General features: G+C 34.8%; 1 protein-coding gene across 24 annotated transcripts in view; it reads left to right on the top strand.

Moving 5' to 3' along the window:
* Mbnl1 (muscleblind like splicing regulator 1) overlaps nucleotides 1–14,886 on the top strand; it is a 198,643-nt gene that overhangs the window by 51,947 nt on the left and 131,810 nt on the right. For 12 of the 24 annotated variants that reach the window (XM_087186370.1, XM_087186371.1, XM_004834469.4 and 9 more), the window contains one exon: nucleotides 159–1,140. The exons of 9 other annotated variants lie outside the window; for them this stretch is intronic. In XM_087186370.1, coding sequence (XP_087042496.1) covers nucleotides 967–1,140 — 174 coding nt within the window. In that variant the 5' untranslated portion in view covers nucleotides 159–966. Of the gene's footprint in view, nucleotides 1–158; nucleotides 1,141–14,886 lie in introns of those variants that run through there. 3 more of the 24 variants (XM_087186376.1, XM_087186379.1, XM_087186380.1) reach the window with 1 other exon arrangement.

Consider the following 14,886-nt stretch of genomic DNA (forward strand, 5'->3'; position numbering starts at 1 on the left):
GTAAGTATTTTTTTGTGTGTCTGTGTGGGAGAGAGAGGGAGAGAGAGCAGCTGATTTTGAATATTACATAGTCTTGTATCACATGGCAAGGTTGTGATACTGTAGGACATCAGTGAAGTGCTCCTTAGTAAATCTTAACCTATCTCTTTTTTCTACAGGTTGGTACTAAGAAGTGCCTTTCCTGACGTCTCTGCTGCTTGGAACCGCTTCTAGAGCAGTCTCTGCTTTTGCCTTGCTTGCTGCCAGCTAGACTGTGACGACAGCACATCCACCCTCCACCTCTTGCCCAGACACCCCCATTTCTACTTATAATCAAGAGAAAAGCTCTAAGTATCTGGCATTGCCTTAGGCTGCTTTAGTTTTAAAAGAAAAGTTTACTGAAAAAGTAAGATATCTTCTGCCAGGAAATCAAGGAGGAAAACAAAATCATTTTCTCGATTTTGCTCTAAACTGCTGCATCTGTCTATGCCAAACTAATCAATACCGATTGCACCACCAAACTCCATTGCAAATTCAGCTGTGAGGATATTTCCTTTCAGACAACTTTGCTGAAAGTAGCTTGGAAATTCGGTGTCAGAGGGTCTGCCACGTTTTCATGCTTGCATTTTGGGCTCCAAATTGGCACTGGGAAGGGGTTACTGAGAGCACAAGGCTGATTCCAGGCCCTACTTTTAAACATTCATCTACTTATAATTCTAGTATTTCTCTAAAAACCAAAACTTCTTTGAATTAACAGTTTCATGCTGTGAATTTCTAGTGGGAGATCTTTTCCTTGATATTGACAATACACTTTTCCATGTACTTTTAAAAGCAGGGAGTAGGAGAAAAGTATTTTGGAGGGGACATTTTCATCATTTTACAGTTTTATCAGTTCATCTTTTTTTTTTTTTGGTTGTTGTTGCTGTTTTTTGGGGGGGTTGGGTTTGTTGGTTTCACTGAAAAATTTAACTACCTGTAAATCTAAACATGGCTGTTAATGTCACACCAATTCGGGATACAAAATGGCTAACACTGGAAGTATGTAGAGAGTTTCAAAGGGGCACTTGCTCACGGCCTGACACGGAATGTAAATTTGCACATCCTTCGAAAAGCTGCCAAGTTGAAAATGGACGAGTAATCGCCTGCTTTGATTCATTGAAAGTGAGTAAATATTATATTATTTTAAGGATCTACATAATTGAATAAAGGTGATGTGGACATACAGTCCTCTGATTGGGGACTGCTTTGTTAGTTTAGTTACATGGTGTGTTCTAATTGATGATGTTGTGTTGGGAAACTTTATGAGTTATGATAGAACCAAGTCTGGACAAACTTTGTTGTAAATAACTTATCGGTCCTTTAATAATGCCATGACTTTTTCTAGAGCAGAAACTACTAACGTAATTGTAATTTTTATGTAGTAATAGCAAAGTTGGTGTCAGCTTTGGGAGTGGTGAATGTAGGCATGGGTATATTTAGCATATGCATATATTTTATATATAAGGCTGTGACAGTAGCTGAATGAAGATTTTTTTTTTTTGTTTTGTTTTTGTTTTTTTGGTAAAGGTGCTGTATTGTTATGAGAACAGCAAAAAAATCTTAATTTTTACTCTTAATATTTTGACATTTTGGATTTTCTCTTTCATTTTATTGGCGTATTATCTTTAGGGCAGAAGCCTTGCATTTTATGAAATGTATAAGGCAAAATCAAACCCCAGACTACTGCTACAATACCTTATTTGGAGTGCAGACTTTGTCCAATGTGAGTTTTATAAATAAGTAGAAACTCTTCAGGACTATTGTAGTTGGATTTTTTAACCTCAGAAATTCTAGTGTAAAATAAGCAGTTTATTTTCTGTTAGATTGTGATTAGTTTTTATTTTTAACAGTATCAGCTAGAAATGTTAAAAGTTAGCTTTGTGGGCATTGTAACTAAAAGCATTTCTTGACATTCAGAAATGTCATTGGACTTGTAATGCAGGTATCAGGTTTGAAATTGGGAGTTTTTTAAAAGATACTGTATGTGTCTTTACTTTGACATGCAAGGTCAAGACTAGAAATGTGCTCTTGGGTAATCTGAACCTAATCGGTTTAATTAAATTACTTTTGGATACCAATGCCCCAGAGTAATTCTCTGAAAGTGTGAGGTGGTCGCTATCACATCTACATGCAGGGAAAAATGAAAGTCTTAGAGATCCATCTTGTTTTTTAAAATACTAATAGTGCTGTAATAATAATGCCTTTGAAAATAACATCATAGTGAGATATGAATTCACTCTTTCACTTGATTGCTGCTGGATCTACTTTGGACTGCTCACTTTGCTAAAGTTTTGCCAAAGATTCCAAGGATATCATCTTCAAAGTAGGATAAAAAGGAGGTGTTAACAGCCAGAAAAATATTTTAAAATGTTAGATTATTCTTAACGTTATAGTCCCAGAGATCAGTCAGCAGTAGTTGTACATTACCAGCGGGCCTTTCTCCTCTATCCCCTGAAAGGCATTGATGAAGGGCACAATGGTTGTGTCTTTGTGACTGTGTATTCTTAAATTCATGCTGACTGAATTCAGGTGTAATTAGACTGAGACCCATAAAATGAGGGACAAAGGGCTCATTGCTCTTGTCAGTAATTAGCTATGTCCATAAACAACCCTGTTTTGTTCCAATTACTAGTAAATCTTAATTTTTAATCTTATAGACTATTGATGGTACACTGGTAGCTGTAAAACTAAGACCTTAAATTTGGCTGTGATACTGAGTGATTTCACAGAAGACCTGCCTCCACAGCATTTGGAAACATTGTGAAACATTAATATTCAGTTGCTGTTTTTCCAGCTCAAAATATTTTTTTAGTTGCTGCTCACTTGTGGCCACAGAACAGTTCCCCTTTTGAGTAAAGCAGCAGTGTTGCTTAATGACATGTTCTGTGGTTACGATTCAACTGCCGCATCAAGGGCTTTTTAAAAAACTATTTCAAGATTTCAAATTTATTTGTAAAAGAAATCATTATAGCACCGAATTAGTGTAAAATATGTCCTTTTTCTTTGCCTTAAAAAACTGAAATTTCTAGTATCTAAAACATGGTGAAATATTTTGGATTTTAATAAGAAAAATAGACATAGTTTTTTTTAGTGGTAGAGCTTCATACCCAGGACAATAACTCCTGAAATGTTAGTGAAATAACATGTTCACAATTAATTAAAACAATTCAGAATATGTAATTTAAGTACCTGTGTTTAAAAAAATGTGACCTATTATATGATTATACGATATTTAGAATTCTTCTAGACAGTAGTCTTGCTGTATTAGATCTTGTGGTATAAATAGATCAAAAACACATTTTAAAACAGTTAAAGTAACTTCTGACTCATGCTTAAAGTTCTGAAATTTGGGAGCGTTATGAAAGTTCTGTGCCAGTAACCGCTAGATCACTTGCGTTGTCTGAGAGAATAAACGGAAGACATTTAGAAGACTTGTATTCTGGCTCCTTTAATAAAATGTGTTCTTTGTGTTACTGAAATCTGTAATCCAGCCTTTTTTGACTTCTTGTGCCATGAGATGGAGGTAGCCTGTGTAATCTACTATTTTTAGAAAGTTAGGAAAGCAAACCAAATACTCTCTGAGAGGACCCTGTGAAATGGCTGTACCCTTCAGCTGTGCTGCTTCAGACTTTGGCCAGGCTCCCAGGTGACTTACGTTTATACCAGACTTCTGGTTACAAGAGGAGAATTTGTTTCATTAAAAAGCATGAGTAGAATGGTTCAAGAAAGTATATAAAACAAATCAATTGCATATTACTAAAGATAATTGGAAGAAAATATGGCTGGTCATATTTCTATTGAATCCTGGTGATTTTAAGGTTTGAAAAATTATACTAGGTTAAATATACTACAGGGGAATGTAGAATTCTTTAAATATGTTGCTAAGTAAAATGGGAATACATGGTAGTGAGGGTTATGTATGTGTTAGGTATATCAGAATTAGACTGATGAGGAAAGCAATAAGTCTAATACATAAACTAATATTTTAAGCACTTAATTTCTCTTAATTTTACTTTTGCATTTTCAGTTTTACTTTAAAATAGTTTAAGATTGTATTCTGCCTGAGACTTCATGTGCTTGTATACTATAGATTTCGGTGTCTTAGCTAACTTCAGAAATCCAGAACATTTGAAAAGGTGCATTGTTGATGATGAAGAGGATTTTTCCCTCCATGCCTTATGAAAAGGATATTAAAAGAGAAAAAAATTTTTTTTAAATGCCAACACTACAGTCCACCATTAGAATGCTAGTTCAGAATTTATTTTACAGTAGTTATAATGAAAAGTACCTCTTTTCTTCAGTCACAACCACTTAATTTCAAAATTTAGACAGTTTATGTAAAGCAAGTTTACAGGATGTATTTTAATGTGATGCTGAGTTATTTATATTTCAAAAAATAAACTATCATATGATCAGCAGAAATAGATATATTTACTGAATTATCTTTTTCAAATATCCATTTTTGGATGAGGGAGGGAGAAAATTTTAGGAGATTATTCTCATCAAATTAAGGGAATATGTTTAGAACAATTCAACTTTCATTTCACTATCATACATAAATACATTTATGGTTTTATATATATCCATTGATGAAATTTATCATGGAAACATCAGAGATTAGATTACACTGCAAAGTGTCATGGACTCAAGGGCATTGAGCGAGCACTTTTAAAGTGCCTCTGAGACTTAGCAAAAATATGTAAAGTATGCAAATCTGGTAGTAGAAAGCTCACAGGTAGGTGTACATGGTAAACAAGCAACTAAAAGACTCAAAGTAAGGTAAATCAAGTCTGTGGATGCTCACATATGAATTAGATGGCATATGGAAGTGATAAAGTGTCCCCAAATAAGTTCATTTTAGAATACCCTCCATCATTAACACAGGATATCTTCGATCCAGAAACTGCTTTTGTTGCTGCTGTTCTTTATAAACCACCACCATAGACTTTATCATATATTTAAAACAAATGTAACTGATAATCCTGGCAAAATACCTGCTGCAAGTTCCAGATAAACATCCAAGTTTGAACTAACATTTTTACCTAGTAGTTTCCTAATGGGAATATCTTTTACTAAGAGTTTTATTTTTGTTTTTGCTAATGGCATTTCTTAGGGTGTCCAGGTTTTGACAGATTATTGTATCATATTTGTATGTAACTCTGTATGCACATGTATTCAATATGTCTTTCAGTGACAGATTGACAGAAATTCCTCATTTTTCCCTAGTATCTTTGAAGGTGAGCTATCTATATGGCATTACTTGTGCATCAGTGTGATATCCAAGTTCAAATTGTATTCCTGAAGCAGAGACTTCACAACTTTGTGAAGTTTTCCCTGTAAATATGCCAGGATATCATCAACTCTGACATGAACTTTTCTTTAATGAAATTTATAAAGACTGCACCTGCTTTGGCAATACTAATAACTATTCATGGGCCTATTTATGTTCTGATAGAAAGTCTTTAGAAAAAAGACTTTTAAATGAATAAAGGTTTTATAAAACTATTGAACAAATTTCAAGACGTATTTTGAATCAAATCATTTAAAACACTAATTCTACAACTAGTTATTTTGTTTCCTTTCATAAGATTTTGATACACTGAATCTTTTCTTTTTCTCATCAAACTGTGCTTCACTGTGAGAGGAAGGCATACTAAAAACTAAACCTAAGGCAATGTCGTACTTAAAAATTAGGTTCAAAGTTTAGTTGTAACTCAGACATGTAAAACTACTGAAAATTCCAATTCCATTGAAAAGCCTCACAACAATTTCATGTATAAGGCTGTTACTTAAGAGTCCATACAATGCAGGATAAATCTCCCATTAGAGAATTGTGTGACATATGCCCAGTTCATGTGAGAGGTGAGACATTTAATGTTTATCAGACCAATACAGACACTTAAGGACCTAGTTCGGGAAGATTATTCCTGTCATTTTTCTTGCCTAGGATAAGGAGAGGATTTCATCTATCAACATTACTAATCCATTACCTTTCATGCTGAGAAATATCTCTGCCTTCCCACAGACTTAGACAAAGCTTCTCATTTTGTTATAAAGAGATCCAACTGGATCTCTTTATAGCCTTAAAGAAATTTTAGCCTTAAAAAAAAAAACTTTAGCAGAAGCACAATTCTATGGTTTTAGTAGGGGAACAGTTTTCTCTGTTAACAGTGAGGCCAAAAATGGTGAGAGTCAGTAGAAATGAGTAAATAGATGGCCATTGGCTTAATGCTGACATCAGCATGCAGAAACGTAAGTAGAAGCAACTGGAAAGGCTCGATAGAAATTCTTTGTTATTTGAAATATAATAGATTATTATAATAATTTCTCTGTGAATTTTCCTCTAAACATTCTAGTGAGGGCTTCTTATTCTTTACTCAGACTACACTAAACAACAAAAGTATTTTTATCTGCTACTGTATTTCTTATGAAAATATCACGTGCACATCTATTGATAACATCATCCCTACTCTTTAGAAACATTTTTGAAAGATTTCCACTTTGAGATAAGTTTGTATTTCTTGTTAGACATAAGATTTTCTATACAATAAGAGTTTGAATTTTGAAAATTATTGAGTTAGTAAACTATATAACCCCTTACATATTATAATTTGATTAACAGCCTTTCTTAGATATATTTGAGCCTGGGTGGTCTTTAACCTCTACATGTTTTGTTCTCTCTGAGATCTTTCCAGGTTTCTAACTGTTCAGTTTCAGAACTGTTGGTTATAATGCCTCTTTTATGTTTCACTCCAGAGTCACTCAGAAGTGGTTTAGCCATTTTGTCTGTGAAGAATTACATTCAGCATTGACACTTCCCCCTTCTCGGCATTTGACATAAGTTAGGGCTTTATATTTTAGGCAGTTGTCTAGGCCTGTTTGTTGACTTTGCAGTCATCAAGACTCAGGTTCTTTCATCCTTAGTTCCCGACGAGCACAGGGCTTCCAAATTTGCAGCACCAGCCGTCATACCTTTATTCTAGGAAGCAGAAAAAGGAAGGGGGCAAAAATCCATATGTCAGTCTGGTCAAGATATTTTTAACAAAAGTCCTCTGAGCTTCACCCAGTGACTTTCCCTGCCCCTCACTGGCTGATGCTGGCATCAGGGATTTCTGAAATAGTAGTCATTTAACTGTTGTCCTGATTAAAATTAGGCCTCTGGTAAGTAAGATGGAAAGGGAGAATGGATTTTTGGGAGGGTGATCACTAGAATAAGAAATTTAGAAACTTTTTTCCTTCTGCAAAAAACTTCAGGTTTCACATCTCCTTGGAAAGCACCTAAGTATGAGGCTAGTTGAGAGGAGAACACTTCTGAAGAGAAATGTGTCTCATTATCTTGGCAAAGCTGTTAGCATTTTGCCTGTCTTGGCTATTTAAATAATAATCCTGGCATATCACAAATGGATTGATTTTTACTTATATAGAAAAAATACCTTCATTTTTTATTTTCCTATTGCAGTATATATGTATATGTAAATATTTACACCTTGAATATAACAGTAATACCTTCCATAAAACAGGTTCCAAATGAGTTTATATGACAAAAGTTTCTGTAGTTACTCTAATTTCCATTTCTACAAATAGAGTTTTTAATTTCCTCTAGAGAATTGGTATTTATTGACTATTACTCTGTTTCTGTCAGAGTTTTCAGTGCTTTTTATGTTTTGATAATATTTATCCTTACAACAGCTCTTTGAGGTAGTTACTGATGCTACCCCCATTTCACAGATGGGCATAGTGAAATACAGTGGCTAGGTAGTGGCTCAATTTGATCAGCAACTAAAATGTGGACTTGAATCCAGGTAAACTGATTTCACAGCCTGTACTTTTAACTACTTTGGTCTAAAACATTGCTTTTAAATCTACATATCCATATTCTAAGGATTCAACAAAGAAATCACAGTGCTTAAAGATAACAGTGAAATCTAAGACAAATTTATAGCACAGAGTCTAAATAGTAAGTGCTCAAAAGTGATTATATTTTAAGTCAACCAGTGAATCAACAAATTAATACAGGATAGCAGCAGGAACACTGGCAGTAGCCTTCAAAGATTCTTTATCTGTTCTAAAATTCGCAGCCATATGGGAAAAATATTTTATTTTATTTTATTTTCTTATTAAATTCTTTTATTGGTACATTGTAGGTATACAACACAATTACATTTCTCATTGGCAATTGTACCTTTACATAATGCATCTTGGTTCTTATTTTTTCCCCATCCCTAGCCCTCCCTTCACCCCCTCCACCCTTCCCTATTTACAAAGACTTTATTTCTGTTTTTTCCATTTCTCATCATTTTTCCTTTCCCTTCTTTCCTTTCCCTTGCCCCTCCCACTACCCTTACCCCTTTGGACCTTTTCTTCCTATTTTACATTTTCAATTATGCATTCTAATCATTGGTACATTTTAGGTATACAATATAATGACATTCATCATTGGAAATTTGCATGTTTACATAGTCTCTCTTGGTTCTTATTTTTCACCCTTGCCCAGCCCTCCCTTCAACCCCTCCATTCCTCCCTATTTACAAAGATTTTGTTCCTAGGGAAAAATATTTTAAATTAACCATCTTGGTTAAGTAACCACTCATTAGATAGTGGCCCTTTAATATATTAACAACAACAACAAAAAGAAAACCAAAAAATACAGGACAGACAGGATGGTTGAGTTGTAGCCTACAGTAAAGAGTACTCTGAAAACTCTGCTTATTACTTAAACCCAAGAGGCTCTACAAAAGTATTCTGAGTACCAGTCTTATCACAAAACAAGTTCTACTACATTATAGATGCCATCTGGTTTTGTCAAACTGTTCCTATGGAAATACGTATTTTATGTTTCAGTTTTGGGTTTAGTAATTCATCTGGGCCTAGTGTAGGGAAAGTGGCCTTTCCCAGATATTTTCTGCTAGCCATGCAGGAGATTTCTCCAACTTCAGCTGTGGGCTCCTCTTCTTTCCTGCAGCTTGCCTTCAGCAGGGAGGTGGCTGAGCAGAAGCGAAGACTAAAGGTGTGTGGAGAGAGGGGCTGTAGTCCAGCGCTTTCTGTGGGTGTGGCCCCCAGGGTGGGAAGTCTTCTTTGTCAATATGTCTTCCAAGATACCTCTTCCCCTTTCTAAGAACTCACCCCCCCCCCCGTTTTTGGAATGTACAACTTGGTCCTGAGCCTGATGGACTGGAATTTAATATTAATGAACAGCTCCTCCTTGTTCTATTAACTTTCTGAATTTTTCAAAAGTGTGGTTTTTGTGCTATTGCTTTTTAATTACTAGTAGCCATAGGGAAATAGAGAGATACATGAAGCTCAAAAGGAAATCTTTTGTTTTGATTTCTGGCCATTTTATCACAGTAGTTGCCAGGAGATCAGTAAGAAAGATCTAGATGTGGGAAGAGAGACATTTAGGAAGTGATAAGGGTGGAGATTCAACAATTCAGAGATTAGGATGTAATACTTCTGTTTCAAACTTTGGTGTGTGTGGGAAATATTGAAAGCTCAGTCCTTCGGAGCTGGTTACTAACAACAAGAGGACCAGTGTGTTAGGAGGTACTAGCAAAGGAGTTTTGGAGGGGGAATGTCTCCACATGAGTAGAAAGATTGGTGGAAGAGGAACTTGAGGAAGGGAAGGAGAAATGGCTCTGGTGGTTTGTCTGTTTTTTTTTCTTTCTTTCCTCTCACAACTGCTAATTCTGAAAACACAGATGGAGGCTGAAGAGCCAGAGGGCATCTCCACCAGCAGTTCTCCTAGTCACAGACCACTAAGCTGAGGCAGCTGTCTTGGGTCATCCCTGGCAGTAGGGAAGAGCCTATATTTTAACCCAAAATCACAGTTTTAAGCTCAGCAGAATTCTTCTGAAGCTACCTGGGTTTAGGTAACAATATTTATATTTTTGTTTATGTTAATGTGAGTTTGAGGCTCAACCGCTAAGATCTAAGACCCTCTTGTTTCCCCTCCAGACCCTAAATGGCTCAGTATCTTAAGTTAGACTCTATCTTTTGGCATAGAATCCAGACTTAGTGTTTCTGAATTACAGAATCATTTATGCTTAAGTCCAGGCTGTTCTCAAATAAGGCAAGAAGCATCTTCGGTTAATAGTTGACAGTAAATTATACAAAGTAAAACATGTAAAATTAAAGCTAGAAAAGCTGCGATACTTTTCTATCATTTTCAGTTTTCTGCACGAATACAGACATAATCAGTGTTTAGGAACTGCTTGTGATGGATAAATTACATCTGTAATTCATTCTTTTCCATGTTACTGCATTCAGACGATAATTTGATTTCAGATATCTTTGCTCATCTAATATTCTAAAATCATTTATAGACTGAAAATAAGTCTAGTAACATTTCCCAATTCCAGGAAGCTTTTATAACTAAACCATGTTAGTTTAGCCAAATTTTAAAAAGGGGAGAGGGAGTAGAGAAAAACAGCCAAATTTATTTTTTAATTTTTTATTTTTGTTAAATTCTTTTATTGGTACATTTTAAGTATACAACACAATTACATTTCTCATTGGGAATTGTACCTTTACATAATGCATCTTGGTTCTTATTTTTTCCCCATCCCTAGCCCTCCCTTCACGCCCTCCACCCTTCCTTATTTACAAAGACTTTATTTCCATTTTTTCCATTTCTCATCATTTTTCCTTTCCCTTCTTTCCTTGCCCTGCCCCTACCACTACCCCTACCCCTTTGGACATTTTCTTCCTATTTTGCGTTATCGATTATTCATTCTAATCATTGGTACATTTTAGGTATACAGTATAATGACATTCATCATTGGAAATTTGCACCTTTACATAATCTCTCTTAGTTCTTATTTTTCACCCTTGCCCAGCCCTCCCTTCAACCCCTCCATTCTTCCCTATTTACAAAGATTTTGTTCCTATTTTTCCATTTTCTCATATTAATCCCATTCCCTTCTGTCCTTTCCCCTAGCCCTCCCACTTCCTTCCCCTTTGCCCCTTTTCTTCCTATTTCACATTACCTATTATACATTTAGTCCTTATTTACACTTTCAGTTTCTCACACCAGAGAAACTATTCGGTATTTATACATGTGTGTCCTGTTTATTTCACTTAAGAGTATCACCTCAATGTGCATCCATTTAGCTATAAATGTCTCTAATTTCTCATTTTTTATGGCTGAGTAGTACTCCATTTTATTTTTTCAAAACCACATTTTCTTTATCCAGTCTCCACTTGATGGGCATTTGGGCTGTTTCCAAGTTTTAGCTATAACAAACTGTGCTGCTAGGAACATGGGCACACATATATCACTGTGGTATGATTCTTTTAATTTTTGGGGAAGATCCCCAGCAGTGGAATAGCGGGGTCAAATGGGACTTCCAGTCCTAGTTCTTTGAGGTATCTCCATACTGATTTCCACAGTGCTAGCATCAGTCTGCACTCTCACCAGCAGTGGAGAAGGTTTCTCTTTCCCCACAGCCCCGCCAGCATTTGTTATTGGTTGATTTCATGATAACAGCCATTCTTTCTGGAGTGAGGTGGAATCTCAGCATTGTTTTCATTTGCATCTCTCAAATGACCAGTGATGTTGAACATTTTTCATGTGTTTATTTGCTGTTTCTACTTCTTTGTGTGAGAAATGTCTGTTCATTTCAGATGCCCATTTTTGGATTGGGTCTTTAAATTTGGGAGGTCTGAACTTTCTAAGTTCTTTATAGATTCGAGATAGTAGACCTTTGTCTGAGAAAGAGCAGGTGAAGATTTTTTCCCACATTGTGGGTTGTCTCTTCACACTGCCCGTGGTTTCTCTTGCTGTGCAGAAGCTTTTTAATAAGAGGAGATCCCACTTGTTGATTGTTTGTGCTAGTTCACGGGCGACTGAAGTTTTGTTCATAAAATCTTTTCCTACACCGATGTCTTCAAGGGTTCTACCTAACCTCTGTTCCAACTGGTTCAGAGTTTCTATTTTAATATTTAGATCTTTAATCCATTTTGATTTTAGTTTAGTGCATGGCGAGAGATATAGGTCTAGTTTTAATCTTTGGCAAGTTGAAGCCCAATTTTTCCAGCACCATTTATTAAAGAAGCTATCTTTCTTCCAGTGAGGGCGTTTGGCTCCTTTATCAAAGATGAGATGGCTGAGTGTGTCTGGCGTTGTTTCTGCATCTTCTAATCTGTTCCACTGGTCCTCAAGTCTGTTTCTTTGCCAGCACCATGCTGTTTTTATCACAGTAGCTTTGTAGTATAGTTGCAAGTTGGGGACTGTGATACCCCCTGACATGTCTCTGTTACCTAGAATTGCTTTTGCTATTCTGGGTCTCTTCTTGCTCCAAATGAATTTTTGTATTGTTTTTTCAAGGTCCATGAAGTATGCTGCTGATCTCAATTGGAATTGCATTAAATCTATATAGCAGAAGCAGCCAAATTTATCATGCTTGAAATAAGATTCCTCTTTGGTAGATGACATTGTTTTTCATAAAACAACTTTCTTTTAAGGGAAGCAACCAAGAAATGAACCATGAAGAAATACCTAATGAATTTATTGGTATAAGAAAATCTTGTTAAAAAAGATGTGATCTCAGTGAAGTGTCTTCTCATCTTATATCTCTTCATGGCTAAGTAGAGATTAATGAAATCTAAATCTAGTCTTGAGATTATTTATTGGTTTTATTTATTGAACTTTTATTTATTTTATTTTATTTATTGAACTTCCCCCCACCAATATGAAATGTTATTGACAAGACATTGCTTCCCATGAATCGTAGCAGAGTAGCAAGTTGAAAGCAAATGTCCACATAAGAAATCCAATACGTTAAAAACAAAAAACAAACTTAACTCTGATGAACAGAGCCGTTATCCATATTAAAGATGAATCATCTATGCTTCAAATGTTTTTAAGATGGGAGCTACTTAACTAGCTCCTACAATGCCTTTAAATTATGATTAAAGTTTAATAGCTTAGTAGGTACCATGTAGCATACTGGCTTAAGTGTATAAAATAAGAAATACAGAATAAGTACAGAATGATTTTTTGTTTGTTTCTTGTATCTTCATTAGCTACTCAAGGTCTCTGTATTTCCTACTAAGGATAAATAATTCCAGAGGACAGATTCTTATGAGAAATATATATTTTTATATTAAAGGATCAATTAACTTAAATCAAAATCTAAATTATAAGCCACTTCTGCATCTAAACTGGAGAAAAATCATCTATTTTTCTTCTCTTTTCCACCATTCATTTATTACCTACTATATGGCAGATATTGCAATAGGCAATCCTGAAGTAAGAATGAGTAATGAAATCTTTCCTTTTTGGTTGTTGATAGATACGTGGTTATTATGAGCTCACAAGATTCTGAGAATTACAATGAAGATAAAAATAATTATAAAATAATAAAATATTATTATCTAGTCTTAGATAATAAAATATTATTATCTAGTCTTTAGTTTTAACATGTCTCAGTGGAACACAAATTTGCCCATGTAAAACAAGTTGGCATTAAATATCCTTATATGTGCCTGAGAATTTTATTATGAAATAGCATTAGAGACCTTTATCTAGTCCATGTAGGAAGGGCTGTGAATATTAGCCATAGTTACATGTAGTAGAATTTTTATATGGTAAGAGATTTATTCTAGGCCCATCATGAAATTCTAAATTCAGTGTGGTAAACATGAATCAGATTGATTTTTAGCTAGCACATGTAGAATTGTTTAATTTCACTCTTCTGGTTGGATCATCATGTATTGATTCTATAAAATGATGACACACAAATTAAATTGGCTGTACATGATTACACAGGAAGTAGCTGACCTGAGACTCAGTATGGGCAGTCTATCTTCTTCCTCATACTTGCATCCTTTATGTTAAGTTTAACTTCTTTAAGCTAGTAATATTATGAGGCATTACACTATAATCTTGTGCATACAGAAATATAGTATTTTAATTATTAGTGAGTCTGTATATTTGAGTGCTACACATATTTGGGTAATTTGTTGAGTTACTGCAGTTGGTTGAGTTTAAGGCAACTGTATTTTTAAACACATGCATTCACATTTTTTCTTCATTCAGAGAACCATCCTTTAATAAATTGCTAATAAGATTTTTCTGATTTAGGATATGAACTTTATATTAGTCTGGCAGTGTACAGTCTAATTTCATGTCAGGTTGAATTTTAAAATTTATGCCACATACTGTAACAAACACTATAATAAATCACAGCAGATTGTTCCAGAAAAACACAGACACACAGACACAAACACACGACTGTCAGAGCTTTGCACTTCTAAGACAGAGCTTGGAAATAAGGGCATAAGATTGAGAGGTCTCTCATTTCACAACTACCTTTCACTTCATAACTACCTTTATAACTACCTTTGTGGCTTTTTTGTTTTGTTTGCTTGAAATAAAATGCCTCTTAGAAGTAACAGCATCAGTATTTATCTAACCCATATTAGATGTTATTTTATATGAGGCTGAGAGTTTATTCTTGTTTTGTGAGTTTTATTGGTATTTATAATAATACTGGAAACAAAAATATGTGCTTACAAAACTTTAATACTATAAGGAGGTCAAATTTAGATGAAACCATACATTGCTTTGACAGTTATTTCCTGTTACATATCTTCCTATTGTATGTTGCACTTATGTATTTAGAATTTCTAATATTTATTTTAAAAATTAGGTAGGAGAGCTGAGTGTGGTGGCATATGCCTGTAACCCCAGCACTCAACAGGATGTGGCAGGATGATTGCTGTGAGTTCAAGGCCAGCCTGAACTACAAAGTGAGACCTTATCTTAAAAAAAAAATGAAAAAAAACAGGAATAAAATTTTAGTATTTTTTTCTTCGTATGCCTTTAATATTTACTTACTACACTAAGTATGCTGAAGTCTCTAAATCCAG

The sequence above is a fragment of the Heterocephalus glaber genome, unplaced genomic scaffold, assembly GCF_053883595.1.
Source record: "Heterocephalus glaber isolate CG9 unplaced genomic scaffold, H.glaber_assembly_v1.0 deba00001504, whole genome shotgun sequence".
NCBI classification, from domain to species: Eukaryota; Metazoa; Chordata; class Mammalia; order Rodentia; family Bathyergidae; genus Heterocephalus; species Heterocephalus glaber.